We start from the raw sequence: 19,995 nt of genomic DNA, 5'->3' as shown, positions 1-19,995 counted from the left end.
ATGTTCGGTAAATGTACTGATCTGACTTTCTTTTGTTCTGTGGAACACAGTACTCAAGGCAACTAAAATCTGTTGTCCCTGGTTTGTTTCTTACACTTAGCTCTGTGTGTGAATATGACAACAGGAGGGACCACCCTGAGTCCACAATGATAGACACATCTTCTGAGCAGTGCTTGTTCCAGACCCCTCAGGCCCACCCGGCCACTCTGCTATGTGTTCTGTGTTCACACCACCTCACCATTGTGGTGGGACAGAAGAGGGCCACTACGTCAATGGAAAGGAGTCCAAGCTGTGACAAAGGATGCAGTGAGGTGATTCTGAGGTACCCCTGGGGATCTTATGCTACAAACATTCTGTTTTGGAGCTGGCTATCATTCTGGGATGTTCAGGCCACAGTCAGCAGAAGCCTCCCACCTGAGAGCGCAGGGGAAGGTGCCCCAGACCTACCACGCATGCCTGAGCCCTGAGTAAGTACCCTCAGTAGCCTGCTCAGCCCAAGGAATCTCAGGAGGCGATGCTGCCAAGCTCCTGGGTGGTGGGCCTTGCAGCCTTCAGGTAACATGTACCCACAGTTAAACTCTTTCTTTGCAACTCAGGGTCACTATTACTGTAGGCCACCATAGCAGAAGGTTGTCCTCATATTTTCTTAAGTAGGGAAGAGTCAAAATCAGACTGCTGCTGCCTTGGAGACCCACTTGACTCAGTGACACATTACCCATGCCACCCTGTCATCTGCATACCCATCCAGGGAGGATCTCCTCCCAGCGCTAAGAAACCAGACAGGCTTGTTTGAAAAATGTTTGTAAAGCTTGGGTCCACAAAGGGCTTCAGTGTAAACTGGGGCATTTGAGGAGCCAAGCTATTACGTTCCCAGTCTCTAGGGCAGTCAGAGTGACTTCTTGTGACTGACTGCATGGCTTGTGTTTCGGATATGGACAGAGCAGTGGCTGAAACTCAACTGGAGGCTGAATTTGAGGCCCCGTGGTGCTCAGACACCTGGCTTCATCCCGCCTACATCTGCGCTGAGCTATGTGAATCTATTTTCCCCTAGCAGTAATTAAGAATATACAAGTGATCCATGGCCTGCATTAGCAAATTAACACAGGAGAAAAAGAGAATACGGAGCAGGGGTTGTAGCTCAGTTGGCAGAGTGCTTACCTAGTGTGTACAAAGCCCTGACTTCATGCCTCAGCACTGCATAGACTGGCAGCTACAATTCCAGCACCAGAGAGCTGCAGGCAAGAGAATCAGAAGTTCAAGGTCATCCTCAGCTATGCGGTGAACTTTAGGTCAGTCCAGGATGTATGATACTCAGAACGAAAGAAGAAAGGAAGGAAGGAGGAAGGAAGGGAGAGAGATAGGGCAAGCAAATATGGTAGGTTAGATGTCAAATAAAATTCAGCTAAAATTATTATCAGTTCAGACATTTTACTATAAGAAAATTGAATCTGAAAGGCTCCTTTTCAGAGTGAGCCTACACACACACCGCAGACTGCAGTTTCTCTGGGCTGCTCTTTGAAGTGGGTCTGTAACAATTTGTAGTGGGATTCTACAAAAATAAATAAATAAATAAATAAATAAATAAATAAATATGTGTGTGGCAGCCTTAGTAAGTTAGAATAAGAAGAGGTGGGCTCAGACAATTCTAGAAATACAGTGCATAGAAAGCAAGAACCAAGGCTGAGAGCAAGCAGGTTTGTTTCAACATTCTATGCAGAATGTTGTGTTTTCTTCTGTGTTTGAGTCTTTCTCAGCACAGTTCCTGGCCCCCTGCCCCTTTCCCTTCATAACAGGGTGCAGTCTCCCAGTTTTGTGTCCTTCTGTCGGGCCTCCCTGGACTCCAGGCTCGTGTGCGCCACGATCTTCTCACTGTCTTAGCTGTGGATGCTGAATAAGCACATCAAACTCTGCATGTCTGAAACTCAGCTCCCACATGACCTCAGAGTCACACACCTGGCTGCACCTCAATTAACTCCTTCAGTTGCTCAGACCAGAACATTTGAGTGCTGAGCTATACTGCCAGGATCCCTTGATTTTTTTTTTTTTTAATCTCAGATCCTCTACTTGATCTTTTAACAGATGTGGGTGGTGAGCAAAGGTACTTTCCCCACTGGGCTCAACAGCCCCTTCATAGTCCTTTAGACCTTAACTCACAAAGGGACAGCAGACACCAGCAGCCTGCAAGACAACCCTCCGGGTGCCTAATCCCTGAATGTCTTGAGCTTGTACTTTGCACAGCAAAGGCAAAAGGGACCCTGCAGCTGTGGCTCCACCATGGACGTTGAGCTCAGATTATCCTGAGCAAACTGGGTGGGCTCAGTCTAAACCTTTCTGTGTTGTAGTCAGATGGAGACAAGGAAAACTAGAGACCAAAGACCACTGAGGACGGAGGAAGCATCTCCTAAACCCAGAACAATGGTGGTGACCTCCAGAAGCAGTGTCTGCTAGGGACCTGGGGCCACACTGCCCGGCTCCCGCAGCTGCCTCATTCTTCCTCAGTCATGGCTCCTTCACTGAGCCTCAGGCCCTGTCCTTGCTCCTCTGTGTCTGACATGTTCCTCAGACAACCAAATGCCACACTCTCTTAGTTTATAGAGGTTTGCCAAGTGTCAACTCAGGAAAGGATGCCCTGGCCACCTTCTCGCCACGACACTCCCACCTTTCACCACGAGTGCCTCCCCTCCATTTTGTTTGGTGTTGGAGCCTTGTACCAGAAGGCACGCTCCATGAAGCAGGGCTCTGGGTCTACTCTGCTCACCGCACCTGCAAATGGCACAGACGAGATAGCCAATAATTATCTGTTGAATGGATGAATGATGCTAACACCTCAGAGAGATTTCAGCAAGCTCCCCCATAAAAGTAAGCTAACAAGTCCTTAACGATTTCTGAGAATTCTATTCCTTTCCTTTCCTTAGGCCATCATGCCTGGGATCCGTGACCCTTGTACTCCTGACCCCGGATGCTGCCTCCCTTGCAGGCTATCCCACATCCTGCACAGCTGGTTTCTGTCACATCACTGTTCAGAGTTCCAGATGCCTTGACCCTGCTGAGTAATGTCTAATCACGTCGTTAGGAAGTCACCGTGGTGACACTTTTTTCCTCTTCATCAATGGCATTATTATATATCCTTGCTACCCTTAGAGGGGAGGAGTGGGCACGTGGGGCACACTCATAAACTCAAGTGTGTACCTGTGCTTACATGTCGTCAATCCAGTGTCTACTGAGTTGGGTTTTTCCTTCCTTCCTTTTTGTTTTGTTTTGTTTTGATGAGACAGGGTTTCTCTGTGTAGCCTTGGCTGTCCTGGACTCACTTTGTAGATCAGGCTGGCCTCGAACTCACAGCGATCTACCTGCAGCTGCATCCTTGAATATTAGGAGTAAAGGTGTGCATCACCACACCCGGATGAGTTGTGTTTTTCTTGGCCCCTTCAGGAGTAACTGTTAGAAATGAAAAGGCTGCCCTCAGATTCAGAAGGCAGCAGGCATGACACCGGCTCCAGCACACCACAGGCCTCTGTGGCCCACAGTGAGGAGCAAAAGCCTCACATACAGGGGGTTACCCACCTACCCACAGCCTCCACTTAGACTATGCTGGAGCTTTGCCTCACTCCTTCATTGCTAATCCCTAGTGCAATCCCTCTATTACAGACTGTGACTGAATAAATAATGATCCATGCTATGATCTTTGGGGATTTTATGCCTTTAAAACATTTGACGCATCGTACCATAGGCACCACTCACAATCCAATCCGTTTTCTCATTCTTAGTGTCTTGTCGCTCATTCAGTCAATATTTGGCCTGATGCATGCTTGCATGGAGGCCATGCTGGGACAGTGTGAACAAACTGGCTACTCTCTCTGGGCTCCAGTCCAGCCAAGGCCGGGGACGGGAAGATAGAAATTCTTTGTCTGTGAAACCCTTCATCGTATTGCCAAGCAACTAAAAGAAGGAAAGCAAGGCTGGGCCATGCAGGAGAGCGAGGTAAGCCCGGGCACTGGGTGATTTCAACAATGGGATGGAGCCGGAGCACAAGCGGCCTGACACACTCAGTACAGGGGCTGTCTGTTCACGTGGTGGGTAACCTGACGTTCGGCTTTGTAAAAGTTCTCTGCTTTTCCTTGCAGTTTTCACCTATAGCTTGATAGCACACTATTTTCTTTAACACTGCCTATCTTTTCATCACCTGCTTTTAGTTGTTTTAAGGTTGCCTATCAGATCCAGCTCTGTGGAAGCAGTAAGAGGTTAACGCCTACGGCACACCAGGAGTTATAAAGAGGCACCCAGCAAGAGCAGTCTGCCAACCCAATTCATGTAACAGCAAAACCCTAAGAATTATTACAAACTAAGGGATGTTTCTCTTTCTTACTTTTTTTTAATTATTATTTTATGTGTACGGGTGTTTGTTTGCCTCCTGCCTTAGAGGGAGTTGGATGCCGAGCCACTAGAATAACACACGGCTGCGGGCTGACACGCAGATGCTGGGAATCGAACCTGAGACCTCAGGAAGAGCAACAAATGTTCTTAACCACTGAGGCGCCTCTCTGGCTCCTGCTAAGGAACAACTCTTGACAAAAACCTTTAACATTATCTTCAAATAGGTCTGGAAAATCAGTTGGTCCCAGCACTGGGTTCACAGGACGCATAAACTATCTTATCTCTTTTAAGTTACTCTTATATGACGCCCAACTCTGTAAGTAGCCAATGCAAAATGTACTCATTTTTGTAAAAGCCCTTTGGGATTTTAATCTCTCAGATGTTCCCTCAAGATCTATATAGTAGTAAAGCATTCATAACTCATGTGTTTGCACATAAAAGCAAATGATTAGACAGGTCTTCTACAAAGCATCTTATTGTTTTCTGTTCATCATCCCTTTAGAACATCAGAAATTTTGATGTGACCTGGGTGTGCAGGTACATAAAATCAAGTCAAACATTTACCAATCCTAAACCATCATAAACAAATTCACTCTTTAAAGAAAATGTATATATGCATGTGTGTATGATGCATGTATGAGTATTTTGTCTGCATATATGTTTGCATGCCAGAAGAGGGCACTGGATCCAATAGGACTGTAGTTATAGATGGTTGTGAGCCATCTATGGTGATATTGGTGCTGGGAATTAAACCTGGAGCCTCTAGAAGCACAGCCAGTGCTCTAAACCACTGAACCATCTCTCTATCCCCAAGAAATTCACCTTTAAAATAATTATTTGGCATACATATAGTATCACCATTTACTAAAGGCAAACTTGCATACCAATGAGATGAGCATGGTTGTTTAGTTTTGCACAAAGAATGAAATCTTGTTGGATACATTGCAGGACAGGAAGCTTCTTCAGTAGGTTTTGGGTTTTTTGTTTTTTCCTTAAGATTTATTTATTATTTACAGTATTTTACTTGCATGTGTGCCTGCAATCCAGAAGAGGGCACCAGATCTCATTATAGATGATTATGAGCCACCATGTGGTTGCTGGGAATTGAACTCTGGACCTTTGGAAGAGCTGCCAGTGCTCTTAGCCTCTCTTCAGTGGTTTTTAGGGTTAAATGACATTTTGATTTTGAATAATTAAAATTGCTGAGATGTCATTTTGTACAAATGCATAGTATAAATGGCAGAACTATATTTAGAGATGAGGAAATTCTGTCCTTCTAAGCCAAAATTTATATAATTTTTTCCCCTGAAAATTCAAGTCAGCAATACAAAAAGCAGTTTTTAAAATTAAAGACTCTAACACAACAGAATCTAACGGACACAGTAATTTGTGGCATGCTGAAGAGAGATGGCACAGCATAACTAGTCTTTGTAATCTGTAACTAAACCACCGTGCTTATAAGAGCAGAAATCTCTGGATGCACAGTAAGAGCACTACACATCAGGCACTGTGGAGTTGGCTCAGTGGATAAAGGGATGCTGCACAAGCAGGAGGACATGGGTTCGATCCCTAGCATCCCAATAAAAGCTGTGTGTGTGTGTGGGGGGGTACATATCTGTAATCTCCTCACTCGGGAAAGAGAGGCAGAGACAGAAGGATACTACAAGCTGGCTGGCCAGGCAGTGTGGGCCAAGTTGGTAGCCCCAGATGCAACTAGAAAAAGGTGAAGACGTCACTGCAGAAAGCCCCTGACAGTGACCTCTGACCTCCACACACACCCATGTGCACAGACACCTGTACACATATGCCACACACATACACCAAACAAACAAACAAAGCACCACCATAGTAACAGCACACAATGGATGGTTTAGAATCTGAGCCCCAGTGTTCCCGGCAGAGCTTTGTGGCTCTGAATTTTATGGTGGCACAAAGTATTGACCTACAGCTGCCATGAAGTTGCGTGACACAACACGGGAAAGCACTGACAGAAACAGCTAGGTTCATTTCCAGTTAGCTTCTGGATTAATCTGGGGTCCCTGTGTGTTCAGAAACCTTTCACTGCTGACACACTTTTTTGTAACTCCCGCTTTCAGTTACAAGAAGATGGGCTCTTAATAATAAGCTTTAAGAGCTATTTTCTCATTCATATGTTGTGTATTTCTAGAAGGCTCAAACGCGGTTTTAAAAACAGAAACAGTGGCCTCTGTGATGCCACATGATGCTGGAGGAGTATAGGCATTCTGCTGTCCTCTCATGGAAGGACCGTGACCAAGTTATAAACCCACTGCAAACACTGTGTGCTGGAAACAGGCCACCTCCCACACTTACCCGTCTCGCTCTTGCCCTCGCTTAGAGGTAGTTTCAGAGTTATCTTTGTGACTCCTAGAAAACAGACACAGTGCTGAGTGTGGGCAGTGTGATGGGTGAGGATTTGCTGAAACAACAGGAACTAGGCTGACCACTCACAATGCTAATGTTTAGAAAGAAAAAGGAATGAACATTGCAAATGAGTGCTAGCTGTTTTCAGGATAAAAGGTCATTTGTTTTTTGGCCCACGTGATCATGGGTCCAACATTCCATGACAACTTTATGCAAAGTGCTGATGGATGGCAAGCTAAGAAGCTGGTATCAGAGTGTAAGTCAACTTGTTGCTCCTCCCTGTTACCTTGACAGAAGGGCTGGGGCCAGCTCCTGTCTGCTGACCACAGTAGGAGAGCACGGTCCCACAGGCTTCTGAGGCTGGACTAGCGATGATGACGATGGTAATTCTACTGATTAGCGCTTAGGGCATGCTTGCTTTATGCCAGGTGCTGATAAGTACTTAAGCACTTTATATGGATTATTTCATTTAAACCCTTAAGAACCCCATGAGGGTTTACTTCATTAGTCCCATTTTTTTCAAATGAGGAAATTTAAGCCTTCAGAGGTTTAGTTAATTTATCCAGCTTTTGGCATCTTGGCTGTGATACAGTAGGTGTTTGAAGTGAGGCTGTCTGGCCTTGGCTTGATCCTGGATAAGTGTACGGAGCCTGCTGGGCTGTAGAACCACTCTTCTTCCTAATTTCCCTAGAGATCTGAAGGTTAGCCAGGTGCAGTGGCCACACCTTTACTTCCAGCACTCAGGAGGCAGAGGCAGGCAGTTTTTTCTGAGTTTGAGGCCAGCTTGGTTGGTCTACATAGCAAGTTCCAGGACAGCTAGAACTACACAGTGAGCCCTTATCTCAAAAACAAAAACAAACAAACAAAAAAAGAAGCCAGGCAAGGTGGCGCACTTTTTTTTTTTTTTGGCACACACTTTTAATCCCAGCACTCGGGAGGCAGAGGCAGGCGGATTGAGGTGAGTTCAAGGCCAGCCTGGTCTACACAGCGAGTCCAGGACAGCCAAGGCTAAACAGAGAAACCCTGTTTTGAAAAAACAACAAACAAACAAACAAAACCAACCCAAAACCAAAGAAAATAAGCTTATATTTTATCACTACAGGCTGAAGAAATATTTGACCCCATGAAAGATGTCAGATAGTGTTTTTTAAAAAGGCAGGGAATGGGATGGAGAGATGGCTCAGTGGTTAAGAGCGCCCGCCGCCTGCTCTTCCAAAGGTCCTGAGTTCAATTCCCAGCAACCACATGTGGCTCACAACCATCTGTAACATGATCTGATGCCCTCTTCTGGCCTGCAGGTGTAATGCAGGCAGAACACTGTATACACAACAATAAATCTTTTTAAAAAGGGGGGGGGGCAGGGAAAGATATTTATGCCAAGCTTGGTGATCTAAGAGCAGAGAACAGAATCCCAAAGTCCTCTGACTTTCACATGTGCATGCTGTGGTGTGATGTACTAAATACATACATGCATACACATACATATGTAATAAATGTACATGAAATGATGTTTTTGAAGTAAAAGAGGTACAGACCTGTTTGCAAACCCATTTTGTGTATTTGGTTTTTTGGTTTTGTTTTGTTTTGAGACCCCGTTTTGTGTATTTGAAAGGCAAGTTCTAACTGCTCTCATGGGGCTACAAGTAAAACACTAGCATGTATATTTTCTCAGCTACAGAATGCTTCAGTGTCGCAATGAGATCACGTTTTGAGGTTTTCAGAAGGTTGGGAGTGGTGGCACAGGCCTGTAACCCCAGCATGTCCAAGGCTGAGGCAAGACTAGAAGTTCAAGACAGGGCTGAGATGCATAGCAAGTCTTCCTCCGCCCATGTTTTCAAAGGTCTATCCTTCTCCAAAACAGACCATATTTTGTTTCCAGGAGCCATTTAAAAATCTCTCTGGAAAAGATAAAGTCAAACTTCAAATTTTATTTTGAAAATCTTATTTCCAGATTTCAAAGACATTGAGTTTAAGTAAATACATCAAATTGCTCATCTTTGAGACTGGAGAGATGGCTCACTGGTTAAGAGCACTGGTTGTTCTTCCTAAGGACCTGCGTTCAATTCCCAGCACCTACATGGATTCTGACAATCCTCTGAAACCCTTGTTCCAGGGAACCCAATGCCCTCTTCTGGCATTAGGCACATGAGGGGCCCAGACATAGAGGCAGGCAGACCATCCATAAACATGAAATTTTAAAATAATTTTTAATAATTGATCTGCTTTAGGAAAACCACCTATAATACCATTCGGTGTTTACTCAGTATTGCCCCATATCAAATGCAGTTTGAACAATCAATTGTACAATTAATTAAACATTTTTACATTACTTATCTATTTTGTATGGGGCCATGAAAGCCCCTGTGTGGAGCTCAGCAGACAACTTACAGGAGTCAGCTCTCTTTCTACCATGTGGGTTCTGGGGACTGAAATCAGTTTCACAGGCTTAGTGGCAGGCACACATCTTTATCTACGAAGCCACTGGCTCTCAACTTTTGAGTCACGACCCCCTTGGGAGTCAAATGACCCTGTTACAGGGGTTGCCTATGACCATCGGAAAACACAGGTATATACATCACCTTTGATAACAGCAGCAAAATGACAGTTATGATGTAGCAATAAAAATAACTTTATGGTGGGGTCACCGTGAAATGAGGAACTGTATTGAAAGGTCTCAGCATTAGGAAGGTTGAGAACCACTGCACTAAGCCGTCCCACTGGGCCTACAATGAATTTTTTAAAACTATATACTATAATTTAAATACTTTTAGGTTCTCACTTTTTTGTTGGTATGTTTGCTCTCCCTACATGCACCAGGCTGGCCTCAGACTCACAGAGATCCCCTGCCTCTGCCTCTAGAGTGCCAGGGCTAAAGGGTTGTGTGCCACAGTGCAAGGCCAGAAAGACTTCTCAATATTCAAACTCCTCACAGTGAGGTGTGAAAGCCAAGTGTTCTGTTAGAAATCTCATGACCAGACTACTAGATGCTTTTTAATATTTTTTGTTTTGCTTTGTTTGGTTGGTTTTTGATTTTTCCAGACAGAGTTTCTCTGTGTAGCCTTGGCTGTCCTGGAAGTCACTCTATAGACGAGGCTGTCAATATTATTTTTTTAAATCAATTTTGATTGTATAATATTTTAAAGGCTCTTTAAAGTAGGGTTTCTATAATGTGCGCGCGTGCGCGCGCGCACACACACACACACACACACACACACACGCTAATTTGGTTTACTTCTGGGTGAATGAGTAGGCCCAGTACAGCTAAAATCTAAGGAATATACCACCTCCAGTCTCTCCAAGAAATATGGCATTTATTTTGCCTCTGAAATCTATAAATTAAACGTTTAGCTATCTTATTAAACTTCTTTTTCTTTTAGACAGGGTTTCTCTGTGTAGCCTTGGCTTTACTGGACTTGCTTTGTAGACCAGGCTGGCCTCAAATTCATAGAGTTCTGCCTGCCTCTGACAGGGTACATCTCCCACCTCTTATTAAAGTTTTTAAAGTCATGTGTTTACTTATTTAGAAGACAGAGTTTCATCATGTAGCTCAGGCTATCCTCTACTTTCTGCCTCAAGCACCTAAGTGCAGTGACTATAGGCATTTACGACCATGCTCTGCTATAATCCCCTTTTCCCCAAGTATCAAGCCATAGAGCAAACGAACAAGTTCTGTGCCCTGGCACCTGCTGGAGGCATCGTTAGTATCAACTTCTGAAGTTTCAGTTTTCATGAACTGTTGTCCTAAATGGAGACCTTGAGCCCTATAAATACCAAGCAGCTTTCTTTTCTTGTTGACACTCTGTAGCCACTAAGCGTTCACTTTAAGAACGATCAGGTGTGGGGGTGGAGGGTGGAGTGGGGAAAGCACAGGGATTTCAGGAGCAGCAGGCCTGCACTCGCCAGTGCCCTTCTAGGCTCCAGCTTACTTTTCTGGCTGTCCTTGACTTAGTCTGTTAGGGTTCGTCCACCACCATCCTACTCTACTGGAAATATACATCCCTGGGGGTTGTGGATCCCTCTCTCTTACTAAAGTTCCTATGAAAAAGTAGTCCGAACACTTGGTGCAGTTTCCTGGCTTCCGCAGATTTCTTTTTTGTGGGTGCAGATCAGCATGTCCAATTATTGCTTATGGGCAACACAGCAGGCATGGGCTCATATTTGAACCTGAACTCAGCACACAGTCCATTCGTCAAATTCTTCACAAAACTCACTTCCTTCCTTTGTGTTCTAGACTTCAGCAAATGACAAGAGAGCCCACCTTCCCTCTGACGCCAAACACGAGATGTAGTCCTGCCTTCTCCTTCTTCACCCTTTGTCACCAAGACCTCTGAGTTCTGCCCCTTCCAGTGGCTCCCCCTCCCTTATGAGTCCAGTGGCTCCCCCTCCCCTATGAGTCCAGTGGCTCCCCCTCCCCTGAGTCCAGTGGCTCCCTCTCCCCAATGAGTGCAGTGGCTCCCCCTCCCCTATGAGTCCAGTGGCTCCCCCTCCCCTATGAGTCCAGTGGCTCCCCCTCCCCAATGAGTCCAGTGGCTCCCCCTCCCCTATGAGTCCAGTGACTCCCCTCCCCTATGAGTCCAGTGGCTCCCCCTCCCCTATGAGTCCAGTGGCTCCCCCTCCCCAATGAGTCCAGTGGCTCCCCCTCCCCTAGGAGTCCAGTGGCTCCCCTCCCCTATGAGTCCAGTGGCTCCCCCTCCCCTAGGAGTCCAGTGGCTCCCCTCCCCTATGAGTCCAGTGGCTCCCCCTCCCCTAGGAGTCCAGTGGCTCCCCCTCCCCTATGAGTCCAGTGGCTCCCCCTCCCCTAGGAGTCCAGTGGCTCCCCTCCCCTATGAGTCCAGTGGCTCCCCCTCCCCTATGAGTCCAGTGGCTCCCCTCCCCTATGAGTCCAGTGGCTCCCCCTCCCCTATGAGTCCAGTGGCTCCCCCTCCCCTAGGAGTCCAGTGGCTCCCCTCCCCTATGAGTCCAGTGGCTCCCCCTCCCCTAGGAGTCCAGTGGCTCCCCTCCCCTATGAGTCCAGTGGCTCCCCCTCCCCTATGAGTCCAGTGGCTCCCCCTCCCCTATGAGTCCAGTGGCTCCCCCTCCCCTAGGAGTCCAGTGGCTCCCCTCCCCTATGAGTCCAGTGGCTCCCCTCCCCTATGAGTCCAGTGGCTCCCCCTCCCCTAGGAGTCCAGTGGCTCCCCCTCCCCTATGAGTCCAGTGGCTCCCCCTCCCCTAGGAGTCCAGTGGCTCCCCCTCCCCTATGAGTCCAATGGCTCCCCTCCCCTATGAGTCCAGTGGCTCCCCCTCCCCTATGAGTCCAGTGGCTCCCCCTCCCCTATGAGTCCAGTGGCTCCCCTCCCCTATGAGTCCAGTGGCTCCCCCTCCCCTATGAGTCCAGTGGCTCCCCCTCCCCTAGGAGTCCAGTGGCTCCCCCTCCCCTATGAGTCCAATGGCTCCCCTCCCCTATGAGTCCAGTGGCTCCCCCTCCCCTATGAGTCCAGTGGCTCCCCCTCCCCTAGGAGTCCAGTGGCTCCCCTCCCCTATGAGTCCAGTGGCTCCCCTCCCCTATGAGTCCAGTGGCTCCCCCTCCCCTAGGAGTCCAGTGGCTCCCCCTCCCCTATGAGTCCAGTGGCTCCCCCTCCCCTAGGAGTCCAGTGGCTCCCCCTCCCCTAGGAGTCCAGTGGCTCCCCTCCCCTATGAGTCCAGTGGCTCCCCCTCCCCTAGGAGTCCAGTGGCTCCCCCTCCCCTAGGAGTCCAGTGGCTCCCCTCCCCTAGGAGTCCAGTGGCTCCCCCTCCCCTAGGAGTCCAGTGGCTCCCCCTCCCCTAGGAGTCCAGTGGCTCCCCCTCCCCTAGGAGTCCAGTGGCTCCCCCTCCCCAGTGAGTCCAGTGTCTCCCCCTCCCCTAGGAGTCTAGTGGCTCCCCCTCCCCTGTGACACTGGCACCACAATTGCTGACACCCACTCTTAGTGATCTCCTCTTCATACCTTAAACAAAAGCCCCTCCCATTTTGTTTCTCTGTCTCTAATTTTGGCTCTTCACTAATCTTTGATCCTTTCCAAATGGAAAATGATCACGTCATTGACCCAAATCTTTATTCTTTTAAAAAAGCCCAGTCCTTAGGCTCTTTGTAAGCTTGCCCTAGCACCTCTCTCTTCTATGTACATAGTCGGCCAGCATCAACTACTACCCACACTTGTTTTCTATTGCCTTGTGTCTACTGCCCAAGTTATCCTTTGACGGGGAAGCCCTCTTGCCCTCACACCCACTCACCTGGGCATTCCTTTGTCTCCATTTATGAAAAGCTACATAGGGTAGCACACAGTCACTGTTCAATAAGTGCTTGCCCTATGCCAACATTGCCTTGTCCATTTAAAACCCCACATTTAAAAGGCTCTCTATAACATGGAAGATACCAGTATCCATATCTATTAACACATTGTTACTATTATTTGAAACAGGGTCTCCTGGAGCTTAGGCTGGCCTTGAACTCACTACGTCACTAAGAATGGCTTTGAACTTCTAGTCCTTTCCCTCTACCTTGCCAGTGCTGAGGTTACAGTTGTGGGATGCTGCATTTAGTTTACACCTGAACCCAGGGCTTAGTTCACACTAAGTATTCTACCAACTGAGTTATATCTCTAGTCCCTACAATGATACATAATTTATTCTGATTTTCACTAAATTATTAGAAAAACTGCAGTCTATAAATGAGCAAACAGAAGTTCCTGGGGTTCCCAAAGAGGTGTACCTAGAAATAAAGACTAATAAAAAGACTGGAAGCTATCCTCTTTTACCATCCCATTCAAACCACCAGGAACAACTAAAGCCTACTCCGTACTAAAGAACCAGTGTGCTGTGGCTCTATATAAAAGAAAGCAAAAGCACAGCCAGAGGTTAAAGATCCAAAAACAAAATGAGAGATAACGATGACAAGAAAATGTAGCTTTAGAGCTAAGTGCTCCTCTATACAGGCCTCCAGTGGGAGAGAAGTTCACTTAGGGCACGAGCCTCCTCCTGGAAGATGTGCTGGGGAGGGAAGATCCACTGCCAGAATCTGCAGCCTGATTACACCACACCATGGATGAGGAAAAGAGCAGAGAGACGGGCACTCAGGGCAGTCCAGTGGTTTGAGTATAGTTTGTAATGGGTCTGGGGACAGCACAAAAGCAGGTATGGCAACAAGGTTGTAGTCTACCTTTGACTGAGCCTCTTAATGAATTCAGAAAGTAGCAGAGAGTTGAAAAAAGACCCAAACTATGCTAACAGAAATAAAAAGAAAAATTCTTCAACGCAAAAGTAAAATGGTTCTTCTAGCTATGATGGTGGGGGAAGGAGACAGAACCCACACGCTCAAGTGATGTAATTTTGGCTGCCCTACTTGTGCTAAATAAAGTTAACCTCTAGCTGAATTGTCTTTGGTTTTCATTCTGAGAGTGGCCAAGAGATCTAAAGAAAGGCTGCTGGTGCACGCCTTTAATCCCAACACTCGGGAGGCAGAGGCAGGTGGATCTCTGTGAGTTGGAGGCCAGCCTGGTCTACAAAGAGAGTCCAGGATGGCCAAAGCTACACAGAGAAACCCCAAAAAGAAAAGGAAAAAAAAAAAGATAGAAAGAAAGAAAGAAAAAGAAAGGCTGCATCTTTTATGTCTTCCTGGCTACCTTGTTACTCCCTGCTAAGGCTGCTTTGGTTTGTTACCTGGAGTTACACACCAGCTAAGTAATGATGTCACCCCTCTGTACATAAAGAAACTTGGAAACTTAAAAACAAAGCAGCTCCCCCAGTTCCTCCCCCCCCCTTTGACCACAGATAATGTATTGACCACAGTAGCCAAAGGAAATAGATATAATAGCAGAAAAAACCCAAAATGACAATAAAATCTTTACAACTCATTTCCAAGGCCAAACTCAGTACCAGTGTTCTGGCTGTGAGCATCTTTTCTGTTCAACACTTCCCTACACGGAAGTTCTCATCCATGGAGCAAGTACACTGTGTGTCCTGGTGAATACTGTCCCTCCCATGGACATTTTAGTGCCTTTCCCTCTCCACTTCCACCTCCTAGCCAGTTATTTCTTTCAAAGGCATGACATCCCCTAAAATCTTGCTTTCACAGTTAGCTGCCTTTGCTGAGACTTCCTCAAGGCCCACTTCAAGGATTAGGTCTCCTCTAAACCACTACAAGGTTATGCCCTTGATTGCTGTCTCCACTCTCCAAAACACAATCACTAAATCACTGTTTAGTCTTTATGACCTTAGCATGGAGATCTGCTACTCTTCTTAAAAAAAAAAAACAACAAAACAACAACTACAAAAAAAACTCCCCTGATATCTAGGCTACTGTTTTATACAGTTTAATTTTACCCCCGTGTGTGTGTGTGTGTGTGTGTGTGTGTGTGTGTGTGTGTGTGTATGGGGGTGGGGGAGAGATGCCAGCCAGGATTGTTTGTTACATTTGCTGTTTCATTACTGACAGGCATACCCATGTCTAGGATGAGAAAGCTTCATTCTGACTTGGACTTTGTTTATGAGAACCAGAGTTTGGGAAATACTGTGCATGGAAGCACCCAGGCTTAACTCTGTCTCCTCCCCTCTCCAAGCTGCAGGAACATTATGGGAAAGGTCTCAAGATGCATTTATTTCTAACTTGAATTTCTCAGTTCGGGATTTTAGCTTAGGAAGTACGAGTTCTCCCTGAATCACCCTGCTTGGCAACACGCACGTGTGAACACGCACGTGTGAGCCTCCTTGCCTTGACAATCACTCTCGTAAGAGACAGAGAGGGAATCTAAGAAGTCGATTTCCGTCACAGACTGGATGCTTCTCCTGCTCGACTAAGCCTTGGATGATTCCCTTAGGGAAAAGCAATCTCCCTCCCTCCCCCTCCCCCCTCTCCTTGACACCCCTGGAGTAGGAATCTCTCCACTGGCAAAGATGAGTAACCATTAGCATGACCCCAACGGGGCTGGCTGGGCCTTCCACCATTTTTCTCTAGCACTGTCTAAGGCAGCAGTGCGGATTGATGGAGGGGCTTTAATCGCCAGACGTGAACACCAAATCAATCCTACAATTTCCCCTGTGCCTCTCTGCTTTCTCATTCCCTTCCTTATCTCGCCTCCATTTTTCTTCCTTCCACCGACGCCCCTCCCCCGTTCCTGTTCTCCTTAACCCATGACACTCTTCGGGGTAGTCTGACATTTTTACAGCATACCAGATAAAACTCCCTCGTGACTGTCACACCTCTCACACCTGGATCAGTCTTTGAAACCAGTGTCCTACACGGTTTGGCTGATTCAGTGACACCACACCCCCACTCCCCGGCAAAACACACACACACACACACACACACACACACACACACACACACACACCAAACCACCCAAACACACACACACACACACACACACCAAAACACACACACACACACACACCAAAACACACACACACACACACACACACACACACACACACACACACACACACCAAACTAAACCAATCAGCAAGAGTCCACGTGGAGCCCACAGCCTGAAATGTGAGAGGTGACAGTGGAGATGACGGGGCAGGACCGGGAGAAGAACTGCCTAAGGTTTCAGGAGACAGGCTTGGCTCACTACTGGAGGCAGGAGCAGCTTCCACACTCACTGTCCCACCCTCACCGAGGAGGTTGGACACCCCACTCTGGTACATGTGGTGCAAAGGGCGATTCCACCAAGAGTAGAGGGCATCCAAACTCGGGAGTCTTGGGGGTCATTCTGGCCTTGACCTGGGGTGACATCCTATGCAGGGAACCCATCCTGGAAATGGGCTGCCTCGTAAAGGCCTGGTTCTCCAGCCCAAACAGAGGGACGGTCCTCTGGGTGCCTCCGAGTCAAGACGTAGGGCAACGTCCTAGAAAGGCTGGGTCCTCTAGCAGGAACAGAGTCTATCCTGACTCTCACCTGAGCGTCTCAGAGCCATTGGGATCCTGACCTGGGCCGACGCCAGGTGCAGGGGAAGCCCCCACTCTAGACGGGGACAGGGCAGTGCAATGGCCAGGTCCTCCAGCAGGAGCAGGGTCTACTCTGATTCTCACTCGGGCGTCACGGGAACATCCGGGTCCTAACTCACCCGGGTCCCGACGATCTCACCCCCCCACCCCACCCCAGAGCGGCGGTTCTCCCTCCCGAACCGGGGCGCTCTACCCTCAGCTGTGCTCAGCCGGGCGGTGCCGCAACAGGTGCGCGGCCTCCCTGCTTGCCCGCCGCCTGCCCTGCCGTTACCTGCAGCGGCGGCCCCTGAGGCCGCAAGGAGACAGGGTGGGAGACTCCCGAGTTCGGCCGATGTTCGTGTGATCCGACGGACGCTAAGTACACCTTCCCAATTCGGGGCGCGGCCCCGCCGGAACCGCCGCGGTCCCCTGCTCCTACCCTCTGCGCCACTCCCGCCCGTGCACCGCTCTGCGTTTCCACGTCACTTTTTGGTCCCTCCCTCTCGCCGTCCGCCGGGCCCCTCCCACTCCCGTCCCCGGTTGTCAGGGCAACCAGAGCGACGCCCGCCGAAGAGGACAGGCGTTAGGAGGGCGGCGCCGTCAGGGCTCTGCCCCAGGGCCCCCGGGAGCAGCTGACCATGGACCCCCACAGTAAGCGGCGGGCTAGGACCTGGGGTGCGGGCAGAGGCCGAGTCCCCCGGGCTAGGTCTCAAACTCTCAGCCAGACAACCCGCAAAGTCCATTAATCACTGCTGACGCCCTCATGAGTACTGGGTTCACTATTGGTGACTAGTGCTTCCTGCTGCAAGGAGCCTGGGTATTGAATTTATGCGGTCTTGCGATCTTACCTCCCTTCGACCTTACCCTTAAAGTCTGGGATGGATATATATTTATATCTATATCTATATCTATCTATCTATTTATCTATCTCGTGTGCGTCCTCCCAGCATAGGAGGGAGGTTTCTCATTTCTGTCTGTTTTTTAAATTTCCCTGTTCTTTGCTGCTTGGCTGTGCTGCATGTGCGCATGTGTGCAGGTACATCACATAGGTGCACCCGCAACTGTTTGCACGTTTGTATGGAGGCCAGAGGGCAAGTTCTGGTGTCATTTCTTAGATGCCATCTACCTTGGTTTTTAAATTAAATTTTATTTTATTTTAATGTATACAGGTGTTTTGCCTACATGTACGTATGCCAGTGCACCACTTGCGTGCCTTGTGCCTACAGAGACCCGAAGAAGAGCTGGTTGTGAGGAGGCATGTGGGTGCCGGGAACTGAACTTAGGTCCTCTGGAAGATTGTTTGTGATAGTTAAACAGTCCCTTCAGGCTCCCATCTTAGGTTTTGAGGCAGGGTGGCTCACTGGTCTAGAGATCTAGTCAACTAGGCTAGACAAACTGGCTAGCTAGAACCCCAGAGGTGCCCCTGTCTCCAGCTCCCTAAGGCTGCAACTACAAATCACACAACCACACTTGACTTGACATCAAACTTGGCTCTCATACTTCATGCAAGCATTGTATGTGTGGAGTCATTTCCCCACACTTTTTTGTTTCTTGTTTTGTTTTAGTTTTGTTGTTGGTGGTGGTTTTTTGTTTGTTTGTTTTTTGTTTTTGTTTTTGTTTTTTTGAGACAGGATTTCTCTATGTAGCCTTGGCTGTCCTGGACTCACTTTGTAGACCAGGTTGGCCTCAAATTCACAGGTCCACCAGTCTCTGAGTGCTATCAAAAGTGTGGACTACCATGATGGGCTACAAAGTTGGGTTTACTATGTGGCCAAGGGTGTGTGGTTTATAGTTGCTGGAACTGGGAGTTACTGGAACTCACCTGCCTGTTGTGGTTTTTTTTGTTGTTGTTTGCTTTTTTTTCCCAACCTTTCCAGGGACTTTGCCCTAGGCTCCCCTTTCCTCCTCCCCACCCAAACTACTTAAATTATTTTATTGCTTCCTTTGTTCTTAAAACAAATACACTGTTTGACTTGGAGACTTAAAAGATCTTAAACCTTCATAGAATTTAGTCTGACACTAAAAATATACCAAATTGTATTTTTGCATAATTTCAAGAACAAAATACTTAGACCAAATCCTACGTTCCTTTGAGGAAATTCTGGCATTAAAAAAAAAAACTCATTTCTTAATAATAAGAAAAACATTGAAGGCTTTCTCTCTTTTACTTGCAGAATGGAAAGCCTACAGTTGTGTGTTATATAGTTACTTGGCTTGGTAGGCTTTTTATACAGTATCTATAATTTGTGCCTAAATCTCACTTGATTGTACACTTGATCAAATCTGCTGGAAATGAATGAACATACAGCAAGCCTAGGAGCCTCATATCAACTGATGCCAGGCTGTGCATGATCTTTTCATAGATAAATTGTCTAAGTGGGGGTTGTGTGTGTGTGTGGGGGGGTGTCTCATGTATCCCAGGCTGGTCTCACATTCACTATGTAATCTAGCAAGGATAACCTTGAGCTTCTGAGCCCTCGGAATGCTGTGATTATAGGCCTTCACCTCCCCATGCGGCTCTAGCAATGGTATATCAATGTGGCGGTTTATAGATAAGCCCTCTACCAACTTAGCCACATCCTTAGCTGAGAAATATCTTCTAAGGACAGCAGCTTCATTTCTGTAAGTGTGTGTTAAGGTGTAAAGGTGTACACTGCAAACTTCAAAATCTCCAGTGCTCAATGCTTTTATCTGTTCTTTCCTGGTTCCTCCTGTGTAGGAACCGGGGATTAAACACACAGCGCAGTGCCTGGTTGGGTCCTCTCAAGAGTTGCATCATCCAAGAGACTCAGTCAAGAACTGCTGAAACCTCCTAGGGTCCAAAAACCCGGGAGAGGCTTCAAAGAGAAAGTATGAGGTAGCTGGCTTGCACAGGAATCTGGTTAGGAATGGGGAGAGGTGATTCCCACTAGATTTCCCTAGGATGTAAAAGAGGTCCAGGAGCAGAGCCAAAAGATGAAGGTGTAGTCAACAACAAGAAGAGACAAAGCTGTTTGGGCAGCGAGGAAGCAGACGGACCTGAAAAACTGAACAGGGGAGGGATCAGGAAGGCTTTGAAAGCGGAATAAATGTTATTATAGGGCTGGAGAGATGGCACAGTGGTTAAAAGCACTGTCTGCTCTTCCAGAGGTCCTCAGGTCAATTCTCAGCAACCACATGGTGGCTCATGACCATCTGTAGTGGGATTTGATGCCCTCTTCTGTCATACATGCAAATAGAACACTCATAGAAATAAATAAATATTTTTAAAAATGTTATTACAGATGAGCCTGGCAGCACACGCCTTTAATCCCAGCACTTGG

At 47.5% G+C, this 19,995-nt stretch overlaps 2 protein-coding genes across 7 annotated transcripts in view; one reads left to right on the top strand and one right to left on the bottom strand.

The window, feature by feature from the left end:
• Positions 1 to 19,995, bottom strand: part of DHX32 (DEAH-box helicase 32 (putative)) — a 62,939-nt gene that overhangs the window by 39,275 nt on the left and 3,669 nt on the right. The window contains exons 1-2 of one of the 3 annotated variants that reach the window (XM_084751181.1): positions 16,986 to 17,154; positions 1,159 to 1,232 (exon numbers count right to left, since the gene is read on the bottom strand). The exons of 1 other annotated variant lie outside the window; for it this stretch is intronic. The gene's annotated coding sequence lies outside the window, so the exon portion shown is untranslated. Of the gene's footprint in view, positions 1 to 1,158; positions 1,233 to 16,985; positions 17,155 to 19,995 lie in introns of those variants that run through there. One more of the 3 variants, XM_084751179.1, reaches the window with a different exon arrangement.
• Positions 17,189 to 19,995, top strand: part of FANK1 (fibronectin type III and ankyrin repeat domains 1) — a 106,149-nt gene continuing 103,342 nt past the window's right edge. For 3 of the 4 annotated variants that reach the window (XM_084751286.1, XM_084751287.1, XM_084751288.1), the window contains exon 1: positions 17,189 to 17,344. In XM_084751286.1, the coding sequence (XP_084607412.1) occupies positions 17,332 to 17,344 (13 nt within the window). In that variant the 5' untranslated portion in view covers positions 17,189 to 17,331. The remainder of the gene's footprint in view (positions 17,345 to 19,995) is intronic. The other variant, XM_084751289.1, reaches the window with a different exon arrangement.

The sequence above is a fragment of the Acomys minous genome, assembly GCF_964271855.1.
Source record: "Acomys minous genome assembly, chromosome: 2".
Taxonomy (NCBI): Eukaryota; Metazoa; Chordata; class Mammalia; order Rodentia; family Muridae; genus Acomys; species Acomys minous.
The sequence above is the reverse complement of the archived record's forward strand: the minus strand, read 5'-3'. Positions and strand labels throughout refer to the sequence as shown.